The 16,404-nt window shown below is 36.3% G+C and overlaps 1 protein-coding gene across 3 annotated transcripts in view; it reads right to left on the minus strand.

Annotated features, from left to right (window-relative positions):
• The window catches only part of Thsd7a (thrombospondin type 1 domain containing 7A), a 336,736-nt gene that overhangs the window by 138,359 nt on the left and 181,973 nt on the right, over nt 1-16,404 (minus strand). For 2 of the 3 annotated variants that reach the window (XM_069996587.1, XM_069996586.1), the window contains 2 exons: nt 1,979-2,134; nt 605-817 (listed from right to left, as the gene is read on the minus strand). The exons of the other annotated variant lie outside the window; for it this stretch is intronic. In XM_069996587.1, the coding sequence (XP_069852688.1) occupies nt 605-817; nt 1,979-2,134 (369 nt within the window). The remainder of the gene's footprint in view (nt 1-604; nt 818-1,978; nt 2,135-16,404) is intronic. 3 annotated transcript variants of the gene reach the window in all.

The raw sequence follows: 16,404 nt of genomic DNA on the forward strand, positions 1-16,404 counted from the left end.
CCGGGAGGCCCACAGCGACAAGGAGAAGTTTTATTCAGAAACCCTAGACTGTGAGGAGCCACCCGACTTCAAAGTCCAGAGATTCAATTCTATCATTAAGACACACATTCGTGACAAGAAATGTACTTATTACCTTACTTATGTAACTGTAACCTCTCTGTACATCACCCTGACAATAAAGAAATAAATAAAAATAAGATACATCATGTGGGGGCAAAAAATATTTCAGGTCACATCAAACAACCTGCTGTGATTTTACATTTCATTTTCTGTGATAAATATAACAATATGACTTACAAAACTATCATCTTTCCTTGCTATTTTAAAATCTGATAATTTAATATATTCTTGTCCTGGTGATGGTTTAACTCTTTATATCAACTTTTGTGTTTTTGAATTTTAAAATATTCTGTTAATATTCATTGGATCTCTCTATTACTATCATCAGAGAGAGAGACAGAGAACCAAGAGACATAGAGAGAAATATCTATTTCTCTGTAAACAGAACCAGTTATGAGAGAAGACACAAGAATTTAACATAAAGTAGCAGCACAACCCCGAGGTTAAGTGGATTGCTATGGATGTTGTCATGCATCTGTCTTACCATCACTGTTGATGCACACCACCTCTTGAACTTGAGTGCCTGGCCCACACTCCCTGCCATTGTCGGGTTCACAGTCTCCAAGCCTCACGGCTTTCCAATCATAGCAGGATGGCTCTTCACAGGGAATGGCTTCCAGTAAGTGAGGGCAGTTTCCTGTTCCCCCTGAGCCTCCAGTGGGCTCATTGATAATACGCCGCTTTCTTAGTTTGAAGCCTGAGTCATTGGAGGAACCAAAATACTGAATGTTAATATCAGGGGTCAAATATTTCAGAAACCTCAATAAAATGCCAGGTTTAATGCTGGATTAAGGTATACAGTAACTCCAAATTGTAGCTTAATGTGAGTTCACAAGCTATTTATTGAATAGATGAATGAATAAACACAAAGGAAAAAGAGTCTGGGTTAGAGGTTACTACAGAACAGATAATACCAAAAGAAAAAGTCATACATTTAATCTGCTGAGAATTTAGGAATGAGGGGAACCAAGAAGGGTGGCAGAGATTTTGGTTAATTTGAACCCTTTCTATTTACAGAACCTTCAAAGGAGCAATGAAAACTCAAATTATTCAGAAATACTTGAGATCAGATGAAAGGGCTATTATTTTAAACTGTTCCATGCTGTGGCTCCTATATGGAATGATCACAGCTCTGCTCTATCCTTTACCAGCTCCTAGGTGCTGCCTCCCCCCGTGGGAAGCCTGTTTATGCTATGTGAATATACTAGAACCAGTAGAAAACTTCCCTTTGAAAGGCGAGCAAGCCACCATGAAGTAAATCATTACGTTTATCTGCTCCACTTAGATCTGTCATTTGCATAAAAAATAATCACTTAAAATACTTTTATTATCTTAAGTAATAAGGAGTTCTGATTACTGGACACTAACTATGGGTTGGACCTTGAATTATATTTATCACCTCATTGATTCTTGAAAGCCAATCCAGGTGATGGATACTATTCCATATCTTTTACAGATAAGGGGACAAACATTTGCATGCATTACTTTGCTTATCTAAGCAGTTAGGGCAGAGCAGGTTTAGCTCTCCAGGGTGGCCTAATAAATACAGCTGATCTTGTCCCAATTACCAACCATCTGTGTTTTCTGCGTTCTTCCATTTCAGTCTCCTGGCACTGCCCCTCAACTAGGTTTATTCAGCTTTTGAAATCAATATTCTTTAGTCATTCTAGAAAGTATCACAAGTCAATAATTACAAGGAACCCAGAGTGGCATAATCTTCTTCTTCCTCCTTGTCCTCCTCTTCCTCTTCCTCCTCCTCCTCCTCTTCTTCTTCTTCTTTCAGGGTGGCATTTTAAAATAATTGATGATTTAGCTCAGCCTCTGGATGTTTCAAACATGTCATATTACCATTACATACCTTTTTTTCCTTGTTGGTCATTGCAGTTTTCATAAGTACACGGCCCCCAAGCTGACCAAGGTGAAACTTCGCATTCGATTGGGCAAGGAATGTGGCACAGCTGTGTAGTATTTGGGACAGGGCCAGTGCATAATTTTGAGTCCACTGGTTTTGAAGCTGTTTGGAAGAAAAACATTCATATAACTTTAGTGGTTAACATAAGTGAATTGAATGGTCAGAAAGAAATTTTTCCTATGTGTATTGAGTAGGAAAATTCTTAACAATGTGTCACCAAGAATTTATTCTAATGCCTCGGCTCCATCCTAGGATAAAGAGAGGATGGAGAGAAAAAAAGAGCAGGATAATGTCATGAATGAAAACTGGACTGGAAGTTTTGTAAAATTGTTTTATTACCTGTTTTACAACTAAGTAGTGATACAGTTAAAAATTATACATTTCATTTTCCTACTCAATGAATGCTGTAGTTTTAGGTAGAATTGCATTGAACACATGAGGAAGGGACATGCAGATTTAATACCCATGAGTCAAAATGTCACTGTGTGTTTTCTGCTGAAATTCCTGTCCTTGGTTCACAGGTTTTGGAGTTGCCACATGTATATGAGGAGGGCACTGATTTCCACCTCCAGCCTCGTGGCTCAGCAGTGCTCTCCAGAATCTTTGCCTAACATATGTGACCCAAATCTAAGACTAGTTGACTGAATTAAAATTTTCTATCTTTTTCCTAAATTGACCAGTGACTAGGGAGTATTCATTGCTTCTAAATGTTTCTTTACTTTCCAATTTTTATGACATACTTGGGCTCTTTTGCACACCATACTTTTTGGCAATTAATGTGAAGATATGTCTACAGGTATTGGCATAAGAATGCTGAAAATGATAATGAGAGAAAATAATTTAAAACTGTAGTGATTGCAGAAGAGAGTTAAATGAGCTATCAGCCACTTTTCAATCCATTGATCCATTGCTCCATTATCTTATCTATCCATCATCTATTTCTCTATACATCTACCACATATTGCTTAAGAGAGAGAGCTACAGAGGACTTTTCACTAGTAAATGTTCTTGCCTTATGTTATTGCTTAAGAGGGATAGATATAGAGGACTTTTCACTAATCAATGTTCTTGTCATATGTTCTCTTTTGCAAAAGCAAGTTCTTATTTTTTTAATTTGCTCATACTTGCAGAATAAAGGCCTTGAATAACAAAGGCTTAGAGTCCTCTTATTCTTCTCACGTGAAACCCAAGCCACATCTGGAAGCTCATAAAGAAATTATTTTAAGGTAGGTAGTTTCACTGTTAAAAAGAGTAATGAATATATTCATCTAGTATTTCAACTCTAAGAACAATTACAAGTATGTGTACACCCCTTAAATTTCAGAACACATGTTAAATGCTACTCTATGTTTACTGTTTTACCAACAGATTTTAGTTTTCATTTTCCTGCTAATAGTGCTCATCACCTCACTGCCCACATACACTACAGTGGGAATAAATGATAAGACATGGCTAATCTACTTAGCATGTACCACAGTGAATATTCTTGTTCAAGTTTATAAGGATTATTGGGTGTGTATCACAGCATAGGCCAAAGCAAAATATGAATTAATTTTATTTCTTTTAACAGTCAAAGTTCTTGGTCCACAAATGGCAAACAAATGTTTCACTTACTCTACATATAAAGTAAACACGACATGGCAACACTTTTTTTTTCCACACAAAAATGATTTGTTTTATTGGTGAACATGAATTATACAAGGGCAGTCAGATTTTACAGTGACATTTCCACACATTTCAGTGTATTCCAATCAATCTTACCTCATCTAGCTCTATTTTTAAGAATCACAGGTAGAAGGATCTACAGTAATGTGGCAAATTAACACAAATACTTTCACTGCTGCAGTTACAGTCATTTGTGGAATCTTTCAGGCTATCTTTTAAATTAGATGCTTGTGTAAAGGTAACCTAGAAAGTCTTCATTTTTTTCCTTTTAGTTGATCAAAAGTCATTTTAAAACTTGGCATTATTATATCATTTTGGAAATAATGGTTTCCACAAAGTGAAGTCTACTGGCCTGTGGTTCTGAAGTATATGAGTCTGAAAAATATCTCTTGCATATGGGGTTGAACACTTCAGGAGGAATGCCTAGTGTAATAAGGAAACAGGTTGAAACATCCTGCTTTCTTGGAAGTTTAATTTAGCTTTGGGTGTAGTTTGAATGGATTAAGTAGAATAATCAGTTGCAATATCTTGTGCTACTAAAACAGGAATATAGTAAATAAGTACTCAAAATATTGCTAAATATAGTTAAAACAAAATACTCTTAATGTTACTTGGCTACTAAGCCAACCAAGTCAATTTTTAGATTATCACTTGCCTGCCTGCCTGCCTGCCTGCCTGCATTCCTTCCTTCCTTCCTTCCTTCCTTCCTTCCTTCCTTCCTTCCTTCCTTCCTTCCTTCCTTCCTTCCTTCCTTCCTTCCTTCCTTCCTTCTTCCTTCCTTCCCTCCTTCCTTCCTTGCTTTCCTTTATCCTTGCCTTCCTGCTTTCCTGCCTTTTCCCCTTTTCTTTCTTTTCTTTTGCTTCTTCATAGAAAAGAGAGTATGACACATTGTTATTAGAAGGTGAGAGTAAAGTCCATCTATCTTACCTGATCTTTGGGGACAATGGAATGATAGATTTGTAGTCACTTTTATATGAATGGGTGTGTTTTAATTCCCCAGTTGTCTCACTTATATTATGGGGGTGGGAGCTGTCAGAGATCAAAGGCCCTGTTCCCTTCTTGGCCTTCCCTGAACCCCCCTGCCAGAGTGCTGGGTATCTCACTATAGCATCATCATAGTGGGTATTTACTGGTGTGGGTAAGCACATGGCCAAATTCTATGATTTTGCTAAACTTTTTTTTTTATCAGGTCCAATTGTTCTTTTATTTTCAATATGGCTAGAAAAGCATTTGGTAGGACCTTAAAATCTGTGCTCTCTGGTATTGCTGGACTGCGATTTTTAGCTCCAAGTTTGAAATAGAGGAGGCACAAAGAAATCCATGGAACTCATGTCATTTCCAAGGTCCTGAAAGCTTTAGCTTCTCTGGATTTTTTTTTCCTCTCAAATTTCTACAGTCTTTTAAGAAGGGTTTGTTTTCTGCATAATTTCCTAGTATGTTTTAAAATTCAGTTGGAAATTTAGAGAAAAATAGTTCTCAAAACTGAAGTCTATATATATTTTTTAAATAAGAACTTTTAATGATGTAACTGATAAGACAAGGGAGGAAAATCCTCAGTAGATTTCCAAAAATCCACTGCATGAGGCCAATTTGGCCTAATCCTAAATCAGGCCTCTCCCCTGCTATATTACTGATCCCAGGTCACAGACTTTTCCATTTTTAATCACCTTGTGGGAAGCTTAGAATTTTACATGCAGATATCTTTAATTATCTGGGACAAAAGAGGTTATTTTTAGATAGGAAATAAAAGTCTGGCTAGACGATATCATCATTAGGGAAATTTCTATGAAACTTGTCTCTCAAAAAGGTAACGTTGAAGATTCCAGCTGGAATGGTGGTTAGAAGGGCATAAAATTGGAGAGTGTGGTAAGTAGAAGGAACTAAAAATAAACCCAATGGGGCTTATTAATATAACATTTAAATTAATAAGTAGTATGATGTGTATATCAAGATAATAAAACTTCAATAACAGTTTATAGATTAGAAACTATTTTAACTTTTATGATTGAGTTGGGAATGAAAACTAAATTTTCTTCCACTAGATATTAAGAATGTGCTTTCTAGCTAAATTACTATTATAATGAGATATTCTCTAATTATATTCATCACAATAGGAAGCATTTATATTGTATTGCTAAATACATTATTTTAATCTTCACAGTAATCTCATGGAGTAGATACAACCATAATCCTAAATTTAAAGTTGAAGAATGGAGACATATAGAGATCAAATAACTTCCCCAGGATTATAAAGTTAATTAGTAACGTCTAGAATATGGTATATCTTTTATGCCACAGATCATAGGGTAGTTAGTAGAAGCTATGTTCGTTCTCCAGGTCCCATGCAACATTCAAAGGCCTATAATGAAAAGGATAGTGTGACTGTACAATATGTTTTTGTTTTGTTTTGTTTTATGTTTTGGGCCAGTATTGGGGTCTCTCATTGCTTGGCTTACTTGCTCACTCAGTTGTCAGCCTGTTGCTTGAGCCATACCTCCAGGCTGGCTTTCTACTAGTTATTTTGAGATAGAATCCTAAAGAAGAACTAATTGGGGCAGGGGGTGTTGCTGGCTTTGACCAGTGATTCTTAATTTTCAGCCTCTTGAGGAGACAGAATTATAGACATGAGGCAAGGACTCCTGGATAGAATCATAGTGTTTTCTTTTTTAAAAAAATTATCGTAAAGTTCATTTTTCGACACAATGACTTGTACATCTCATTGTTGCAATGGGTCCACCTGTAGGGGGGAGTAGCGGGGAGGATTGGGTGGGGGGGCGGGGGGAGGATGGGAAGGGATAGAAAGAGGAAACAAAGGAGGAGGCTACAATGCTTGATAAGAAATGTACTCATTATCTTGCCCATGTAATTGTAACCCCTCTGTACAGTATTTTCACAATAAAAAATACATAAAATAAAAAAATTTATTGTAAAAGTAATGCACAGAAGGGTTACAGTTTCATGAGTCAAGTAATGAGTACATTTTCTTTTGAGAAATGCTGGTCATAGGGCTTGTCTTCTTTTAAAATTTATTGTCAAGGTGGTGAACAGAGGGTTATAGTTGCATATGTAAGGTAATGAATACATTTCTTCTCAAACATTATTATCCCCTCCCTCGTTTTTCTCCCATTTTCCCTGTCACCGACTCCCTCCCCCCACCAAGTTGTAAAGTTCATTTCCAACATGTGTCTTGTGAGTGTTCCTGTTGCACCCTTGTCCTTTATCTCACCATTTTGTTGTTGCCCTTCCCTTTCCCAAATCAGATAAATGTATATACAATGGACAGGATACCAAAATCAAATACAGTGACAACAAGGGAAACCAAAGGGGGAAAAACGAAAGAAAAAGAAATAACTTCACACAGTGCATCAAAAAAAATCAAAAATGAAGAAAAATCTGAGTCTAGTCACTCTTTCTGAGCTTTGTACTCCAAACTAGCCCTTGAGCTTCAATTCCATCCTGCTCTCTCTCTCTCTCTCTCTCTCTTTCTCTCTCTCTCTCTCTCTCGTGCTTAACATAGACTTTCCTGCCTAGGCTGGCTTTGAACTGTGATCCTCAGATCTCAGCCTCCTGAGTAGCCAGGATTACAGGCACGAGCTACTGGTGCTCTGCATACAATGTATTTCAGAAATTCAATTTGATTGTTGTTCTGTGATGGAGACAGGGGTTGGCCCTGAGTCCCTGAAAACTAAATCAGAAGAATTTTAATAAAAAAAACCAGTTGGTGTCTTATCCATTTGACGACCTAATTTTCAAAGTGAAGTATTTTTTGTTTTAAGCCCCTGAAAATATAGTACATGAATACTTTTTACTGTTATTCACCAGGAGAGTATGTTTTTGATGTTTTCAAAATACTTTTAATGAGAAATCTTAAACTCAGTCTACTTCCAACCTATGTAATAATATGCCTTTCCTAGACTCATTCAAAAGATTATCAGAGATTAAAGGTTAAAATAAATGCAATAAGTTTAATAATTCATTAGTCCATTTATCAAAGTGGTTGGACATTTTAGTCAATTAAAACCTCTGGATAGTGTGTTTTCCTGTTATATCCATTTTGATCTTCAGTTATTTCATTTCCTCAAAAAAGCTTAATTTGATTACCAATTCATAAATTTAAGGAAATTCTCTTCGATTTAAATCTTAGTTTCTGCATAGGGGTGGCTCAGACTTTATTATTAAATATAAAGGAGCCTGATGTTGACAGAGATTCTGAAGACATCAAAAAAAAATCAGTAGCTTTCCTTTCACATTGCACTGTCTTTTAAAAACATTATTTGTTAATTAAAATTAATACCTAGTGCTTACTCTTTACCAATATGATGGACACTATTTGCCATAGTGTGTTGTAGGACTTATTTTTTAAATTATTATAAGTGCATAGTAGTGATTTGAGGAATATTTAATCAAAGTACCTCTAATTCCAGGAAGTTTCTAGGGATAGATTACTCAATATTGATTACATTTTATCTAGAGCATTAAAAAAATCACATTTCAGAATTAGTGTCAACCAATTAAAGTAAGCCTTTATTCTAGAAATTAAGCAAATTTTATGTGTAACGGTGATTAACACATTTTAAAACTATGTTTGAAACAATGATTGAGAAAATTATCTCTTGGTATTTAATTGCTACAAAGCTAATGCCAAACCTTTCTGAAAAAGATAACTCATTATCAAACTATTGTTTAATTGTTTCCTCTTTTAATCCAATATATTATTCAATTTAGGAAACATACTTAAGCACTTTGCTCGTTTTCAACATGTTAATTAGCATCTTCAGTATTTAACTTCACAGCTAATGAAGAGATAACCTTGATTTCACTCTGATATTCTGCTTGATCCCAAATTGCTTTTCTTTGAGCATGGAAATCTTGTATTTAGAAAACCTCTTGAATTGTGTTTAGGTCACAATTCAGATATGTGTAAGTGGTTTTTATTTGTTTCTTTCATTAAACTATTTAAGTAAAATTGTTTACAGGAGTAGTCATTGACTTCGAATTCAGGGTATATGTATGTAGATCTTGATTTTTCTGTTTGCTTACTCCTGGTTATTGAGGTTATATTTGTTTTTTTCTGTTGGACGTCATTGACATATTTTGATATGTCATAAGGTAAAAATTGTCCTGTAAGTACTTCATAAACTTTGACAAGGATCTTCTAAAACATTCCAGCAATTACTCTGTTAAAATATGAAAGAATGTTTTTCTTTCCTCCTCACTTAAAGTTTTGTTTTTCTAGTTATGGAAGAGACTGGTAGCACGGAAAGAGCTAATGTATCAAGACAAACAGACATGGTACCATAATTAGTCATGGAACTTATTTCCATGAGCACATTTCCTATATAAAGTATCAAACTCTCCTTGCACTTATAAGCTATATTGCTACCTGAAGGCTGTCCATCAGGAGTTAGGAAAATTTTGGAATGATGAAACTGATAATTGCCATTCCCTTCAGCCTTCACTCTGCAGAGCTGGGGAGAGTTTGGTGCCATTCTACTTCTCTCACAAACCCTCCTCAATCTTATTGGAATTGTTCTTTGGCCTTACCATCTCCAATGTCTTCAATCTTATTACCATTTAAGAAAATAAAATTTCTGAGAGTCCAGTCTCTGATTGGGATCTTTTCCAGATTTAAGGACTGATATATTTGCTAGCTGTATATATTCTAGGTTGTGCTAAGAAGTATGAGGAGGTCTAAAATCAAAACTCAATTGCTTAGAAAAATAACTGTGCTTACATCTTGACCAACTAATAGGACTATGGTAGTTTTCTTAAGTATTTAAATAAATAAGTATCTCAGATAATTTCTCTTAATCAGTTTCATATAAGACAAGAACATTAAAACACATGTAGAGTTGTGCAAACTATACATCTCCAAAGCAATGCCCAATCATTGTTAGGGTTTAAATTTCACAAATTATATCAGCACATGAAGCTTGATGAAGCCTGCATCTCCTACTCAGGAATGTACCATCTGCTGAGCTACAAATAGAGACTGTTCCTTCCATTTTGTTTTGTTTTGAAAGAGGACACATTGTAGAATGGCATACACAAAACTTACATTGAAATCTTCTAATACACCCTTACTGACTCAAATTCCAGGTTACAATACCCCAAATTAACAATGCATTGTTACTAGCTAATATTATTTAAAGTAAGCAGTGTAGTACACTTCTCATTTTGATGACAAAGAATCTTGCCATTTAGGATTTGGCTGAATAACAGCTTCTAAAGTGACTTCTGTGGAACAATTTGAGTATTTAATCAAAGGAGACTTGCAACTAACATCAATACACTTGCTGAGCTGGTTCAACTACAATAATGAAGACTGCAAAGTGTATTCACTTACTGGGGAAAACCATGTAAAAATTCCACAGAACAGGTGGCTTCACTAACAAAAAAGGTGTCAGCTTGGCTTCAGATATAGAAAATGATCAGTAGCTGTGTGGAGTATGATTGCCGGGGGTGGGAGGTGGTGGGGGGTGGGGAACGGACACGCTTTGTAATGGAAGGGAATATTTTAGAGAAATGGACTTCTAGGAACAATCTTCCAACACTGTGATTTACAGCATTTATATTGAAACCCAAGAATAACCTAGAGATAGGAATCATTAACAAATAGGAATTTCAGATAATCCTGATGAGACCATCTTCTGAGAAAGCAACATTTTGAGAGTCAAGCTGACATTAACCACAGATGTCAGGATGCTCCATGGCATTGGTTACCACATTTCAGAACCTAGCTTTGTGGACTCCAGGAGAGAATTGCTAGTTAAGCAGAAAAGGTCAAAAGCTATGTACATATGACCATATAAGATGATGTTAAGTGAAATGAACCCCTAGATAGGGACACAAATATTTTTCTTTCTTTCTATTGTTTCAATTGTATTTATAATGTACCATGTGGGTTTTTTTGTCTCCTTATATGTTCCTCCCCTATTGTATAACCACTGTTTTCACTTTATTTAATGTCAGGGCCCTGCATCTGGTATATACACTTCTCTAATTAGAGGAGGGGAAGGGGAAAACAAAATGCTTAAATAGGGATACAGGTTGACCCATTGTAACAATGAGATGTACAAGACAGTATGTTGAAAACGAACTTTACAACTTCAGTGGGGGTGGAGAGGGTGCGGGGGGGGGTAGTTGTAGAGGTGGGAGGGAAGGGATGGTAGGGGAAAAACAAAGGAGGAGGCAACAATGCTCCATAGAAATGTTTCATCACATTGCTCATGTAACTGTAACCCCTCTGTACAGTATTTTTACAGTAAAAAACATACAAAAAACCAATACAAAACAAAATGAACTGCTTTTCATTGACTTTGCCCGTAAGAACCTTTCATGGTAATGTTTCTATAAGTAATAGGTTCCTGGACTCTTTTCTAATCTCACATTGCCATTTTCACTGGGAAGTTACTGCCATTGCAGATCTCAAATCTGCATGGTTTGATATCGATGATCTCTCTACCTTGCTTCTATATGCTGATAAAGAAAACCTTTAAATCTCAGGCAAAAGGAGATTAAAAAAAAACCTTCAGATGAAAAGGAGTGAGGACTGACTAGGAGAGTTCCCCAGTCACTTGTGTTCATTCCTAAGGGCTAGCTCTTCATTAATTTTGAATACTTTTTTTATTGTAAAAATACTGTACAGAGAGGCTACAGTTACATGAGCAAGGGAATGAGTACGTTTCCTATCAAGCATTGTTGCCTCCTTTGTTTTTCCACCTACTATCCTTCCCTTTCCCTCCACCAACACAACTTGTCCCTGCCTCCCCACCTAAATTGTAAAGTTTGTTTTTTAACATAGTGTCTTGTACATCTCATTGTTACAATGTGTCAACCTGTATCCTTGTTTCAGCATTTTGTTATTTCCCTTCCCCTCCCCAGATTAGAGAAGTGTATATACAAGATGCAGGTCACCTACATCAAATACAGTGAAAACAGGGGGTATGGGGGGGGGAGGAGGAGGAACATACAAAGAAACAAAAAAATCACCTGGTGCCTTATAAATACGTTAGAAACAATAGCAAGAAAGAAAAACAAAACACTTGTGTCCCTATCTTGGGGTTCATTTCACTTGACTTCATTTTATATAGTCATATGTACATAGCTTTTGACCTTTTCTGCTTGTCCCAGACATATACTACTTATTGAAAATAAGGGAAACCATGGGACCTATGTTTCTTTGGGCCTGACTTACTTCATTTAATATAATTTTTTTCCAAGTCTTTCCATTTCCTAACAAATAGGGCAATGTCATTTTTTTTTCTGATGGAGGTTTAGAATTCCATTGTGTGTGTGTGTGTGTGTGTGTGTGTGTGTATATATATATATATATATATATATATATACCACATTTTCTTGATCCATTCATCTACTGAGAGGCATCTGGGTTGGTTCCATAGCTTAGCTATGGTAAACAATGCTGCAATAAACATAGTTATGCTGGTAGCTTTAGTATGATCTTGTTTGTTATCATTTGGGTAAATGCCCAAAAGTGGCATTGCTGGGTAATAAGGGAGCTCTATGTGGAGTCCTTTGAGGAACCTCCATACTACTTTCCAAAGTGGTTGAATAAGTTCACACTTCCACCAACAATGCAGTAGGGTTCCCTTTTGGCCACATCCCCTCCAACATCTGTTGTTATTAGAGTTCTTGATTATAGCCGTTCTAACTGGAATAAGGTGGAATCTCAATGTTGTTTTGATTTGCATTTCTTTTATGGTTAGAGAGGTTGAGCATTTCTTCATATGTCTATTGGCCATTCTTATTTCTTCTTCAGAGAAGATTCTCTTTAAGTCTTTGGCCCACTTATTTATCGGGCAATTGTTTCTTTGAGGATTTGTTGGATTTAATTTTTTGAGTTCCAAGTATATTTTAGATATGGGACCCTTGTCCGTTGTATGGCTAGTGAAGCTTTTCTCCCAACCCATGGGCTTTCTATTGATCTTGCTAGCTATGTCCTTTGCCATGCAGAAGCTCTGCAGCTTTATGCAATTCCATTTGTCCAACCTTTCTTTGATTTTTTGCATTTCTGCATGTCTATTAAGGAGACCTAGAGTTTTTCCTATTTCTTCCTGTAATGTTTTCAGGGTGTCTGCTTTGACTCCAAGGTCTTTGATCCATTTGGAGTTGATTCTGGTGCAGGGTGATAGATAAGGATCTAGATTTAGTTTTCTACAGGTGAATAACCAATTTTGACAGCATCATTTACTTAACAGGCTGTCTTTCTTCCATTCTACTCTTTTGCTCCCTTTTCGAAGATTGGGTGGCTATCGGTCTGTGGGCTCATTTCTAGGTTTTCAATTCTATTCCATTGGTCCTCAGGTCTGTTCTTGTGCCAGTACCAAGCTGTTTTGATTACTCTGGCTTTGTAGTAGAGTTGAAATTGGGTATTGATATTCCTTCAGCACTATTATTTCTGTTAAGGATTGTTTTTGCTATTTGGGGGTCTTTCAACATGAATTATTGAATTGCTTCTTCTGTTTCCTTGAAGAATGAGGTTGGAATATTGGTAGGTATCACACTGAATTTGTATTGCCATTTTCAAGATGTTGATCCTTCCAAGAGCATGGGAGGTTTTTACACTTCCTAAGTTCTGCTTTGATTTGCTTTTACAGGTTTTTAAAGTTTTCATCGTAGAGGTCCTTCACTTCTTTAGTTAACTCCTAAGTATTTTATTTTTTGTGGTGCTATTACAAAGGGAGTTACTTTTCTGATTTCAGCCATGCTCTTCTCATTGTTGGCATACAGAAAAGCCATTATTTTGGGGGGGGGTCCCGTCGTGGGGCCTGAACTCTGGTCCTGGGCGCTGTCCCTCAGCTCTTCTGCTCAAGGCTAGTACTCTACCACTTGAGCCATGGCGCCACTTCTGGCTTTTTTCTTATTGTTTATGTGGTGCTGAGGAATTGAACCCAGGGCCTCATGCATGCAAGGCAAGTGCTCTACCACTGAGCCACCTTCCCAGCCCTTGAGAGTGAATTTCATACCCTGCTACTTTGCCAAAGTTTCAAATCAGCTTGAGCAATTTGAGTGGAGTCCATGGGATTCTTTAAATCCAAGATCATGTCATTTGCAAAGAGGGAGAGTTTTTCTTCATCTTGCCCTATTTGGATTCCCTTTATGTTTGCATCTTGGCTTACTGCTGTAGCTAGGTATTCTAATACTAATTTGAAGAGAAGTGGAGAGAGTGGACATCCTTGTCTCGTTCCTGAGTTTTGAGGAAATGACTTTAGTTTTTCACCATTAAGTATAATGCTGGCTGTAGGTTTGTCATATACAGCCTTTATTGTATTGAGGAATGATCTATGGATTCCTAGTTTTTCCAGATCCTTCATCATACAGAGGTGTTGGATCTTGTCAAATGCTTTCTCTGCATCTATTGAGATAACCATGTGGTTCTTATCCTTGCTCTTGTTGATGTGATGAATTGTATCAATTGATTTGCATATATTGAACCAGCTTTGTATCCCTGAAATGAATCCTGTTTGATCGTACTGTATGATTTTTTTGATGAATTGTTGAAGTTGACTGGCCAAAATTTTGTTGAGAAGTTTTGCATCAATGTTCATCAAAGAAATTTTTTTAAGTCTCTCCAGTCCTACCTGTGAAGTAAAAGCTAATAATCCTTTCAGGCCTGAGAGTTCATGCACTCCAGGAAGACATTTCACTGTTCTCTGCACCCCTGATTTTCATATCCTGTAGAACAGTGATTTTCTACCTTGGAGTACATTGGAATCAGCTACAGAGGTTTAAAAAATTACTTAGACATGCCATTTAGTTTAATGGTTGACAGTAAGTCCTAAGCTTCAAGATTTTTAAGAGCTTCCCAAATGATCCAAATGAACAGACCAGATTGCAAACCACAGCTCTATTTAGAATGTATTACCTCAAGTTTCAAATTACTTACATGTGTTTTTTACTGTTAAAATACTTTAAAGATCTTTTATACTTAAAAAATATCTTTATGTAGTTGTACAAAGTGTTAATACCATTAACATGTCAGATTATAAATACAATTATTTTGATCAATATCATCAATTTCATCATTCTCCCCTTCCCTCCATATGCTACACCTCTCCTCAGTTTTCTTAGGATATGCACAGAATATTATGTTTAGCCAGCTCACTCCAGATTTATATTTTCTCTCTCCCTTGTCCTCTCCCTCTCTCTGTCTCTGTTCCTCTCTCATTCGTGGTTTCCTGACTTCATTATTTTTCCTTTTCATACATTTTAGACTTTGGTTGTTGATTTCTATTATTTATCATCAGATTCAAAACCTTGTTAAATTTATCAACTTTCCTCCCAATTTCTTCTATTTACATTCTTTTCAACTTTACTACTTTCAGATTTTCCCCTTACACTAGACAGTGAAATTTAGAACACCTACATCAATGTGTGAGGGGTAGGGTATTCCCCTTGTGCTCTATTTCTCCATAGAGCATCTGTAGATGGTTTCATATACCATATAAAGAAAAGAATGGCTGTGCTTTTTAATATTTCATGTTATTCAATGCTTACATAAAATTTTACATGTTTTAAAACCCATTAAGTTTGACACACAACTGTTAATATGTCTGCATTGCAACTTGAGTCATAGAGGCTGTGGGAAGACATGAGTTGGGATTTGTGTGGTTTTACATGGGTGAGGAGCCAGGTAGCATAAAATGTAAAAAGAATAGTTGAGAAGATAATTACAGGTAGATCCAAAGTTAGAGGTATGTTATCCTCTGTATTTAGCTTAGTTATTAAGCTCTTTCTTTCTGTGCTCATCCTTTGTAGGATCCTCACAGGACCCTCTGGGCGGTGGACTTGTTTGTCTCCTTTGTCTGGCCAGGGGAATATTTTCAAATAGACTCAGCTGTACTGAAGTTGAATGGCCACATTAATTTGTCAGGACTTATATCTGACCAGCTGACACCTAATAGATTAGAGGAGCCCCCAGAAGAATCTTTGTCAGACCATGATCTCTCTGGAATATCATTAATATATATATAGAGAGATGACTATTGTAAAATAACAATTTTGCAACTTCTACAATCTCTTTGATTTTGTTTTTGACCTCTCAGTCTGTGTTTTCCAGATCTAATCATTTCTACTGATACATTTTCAAGCTCAATACTCAGATAATTTCTATTGATTTGTCTTCAAAACCACTTAGCCTTTCCTTTGCAGTCTCTAACTGTGAAGCTCGTCCACTGACTTTTGTATTGTGAAGTAGGTACATTCTTTAATTTCTAGTTTTCAAAATCCATTTTATCCTCATACTCCCATCTAGCCACTTTCTAGTATATTTTTCTTTAAGTCCTTTCGTGTGTGTTGATTATACTATTTTGATAATTTCAGAGTGTATTTTTACTATTTTTCTTAATAATAGGTCTATTTTTCTACTTTTTGGCACATATGATAACATCGCATGGTAAGTTTTATTTGTTTGTTTGACTTTCAGTAATAGGGCTATGTTAGCTTTTTGCTTAAGTCTAGTACTTTACCATTTGAGCCACAACTCTACTTTCCTCTAGTTAACTAGAGATAGCAGTCTACTAGACTTTCCTGTCTGTGCTGACTTCAAAACACAGTCCTAAGATCTCAGTCTTCTGAGTAGCTGGGATTGGAAGATCCTACTGATTCAGGTTTTCTTTTCTTTTCTTTTTGACTAGCTTCTTTCATATTTGAATTTGGTGATGACAGCAGGGCATTAAGCCATAGTC

Source organism: Dipodomys merriami, unplaced genomic scaffold (assembly GCF_024711535.1).
Source record: "Dipodomys merriami isolate MVZ:Mamm:240054 unplaced genomic scaffold, mDipMer1.0.p SCAF_5, whole genome shotgun sequence".
NCBI lineage: Eukaryota > Metazoa > Chordata > Mammalia > Rodentia > Heteromyidae > Dipodomys > Dipodomys merriami.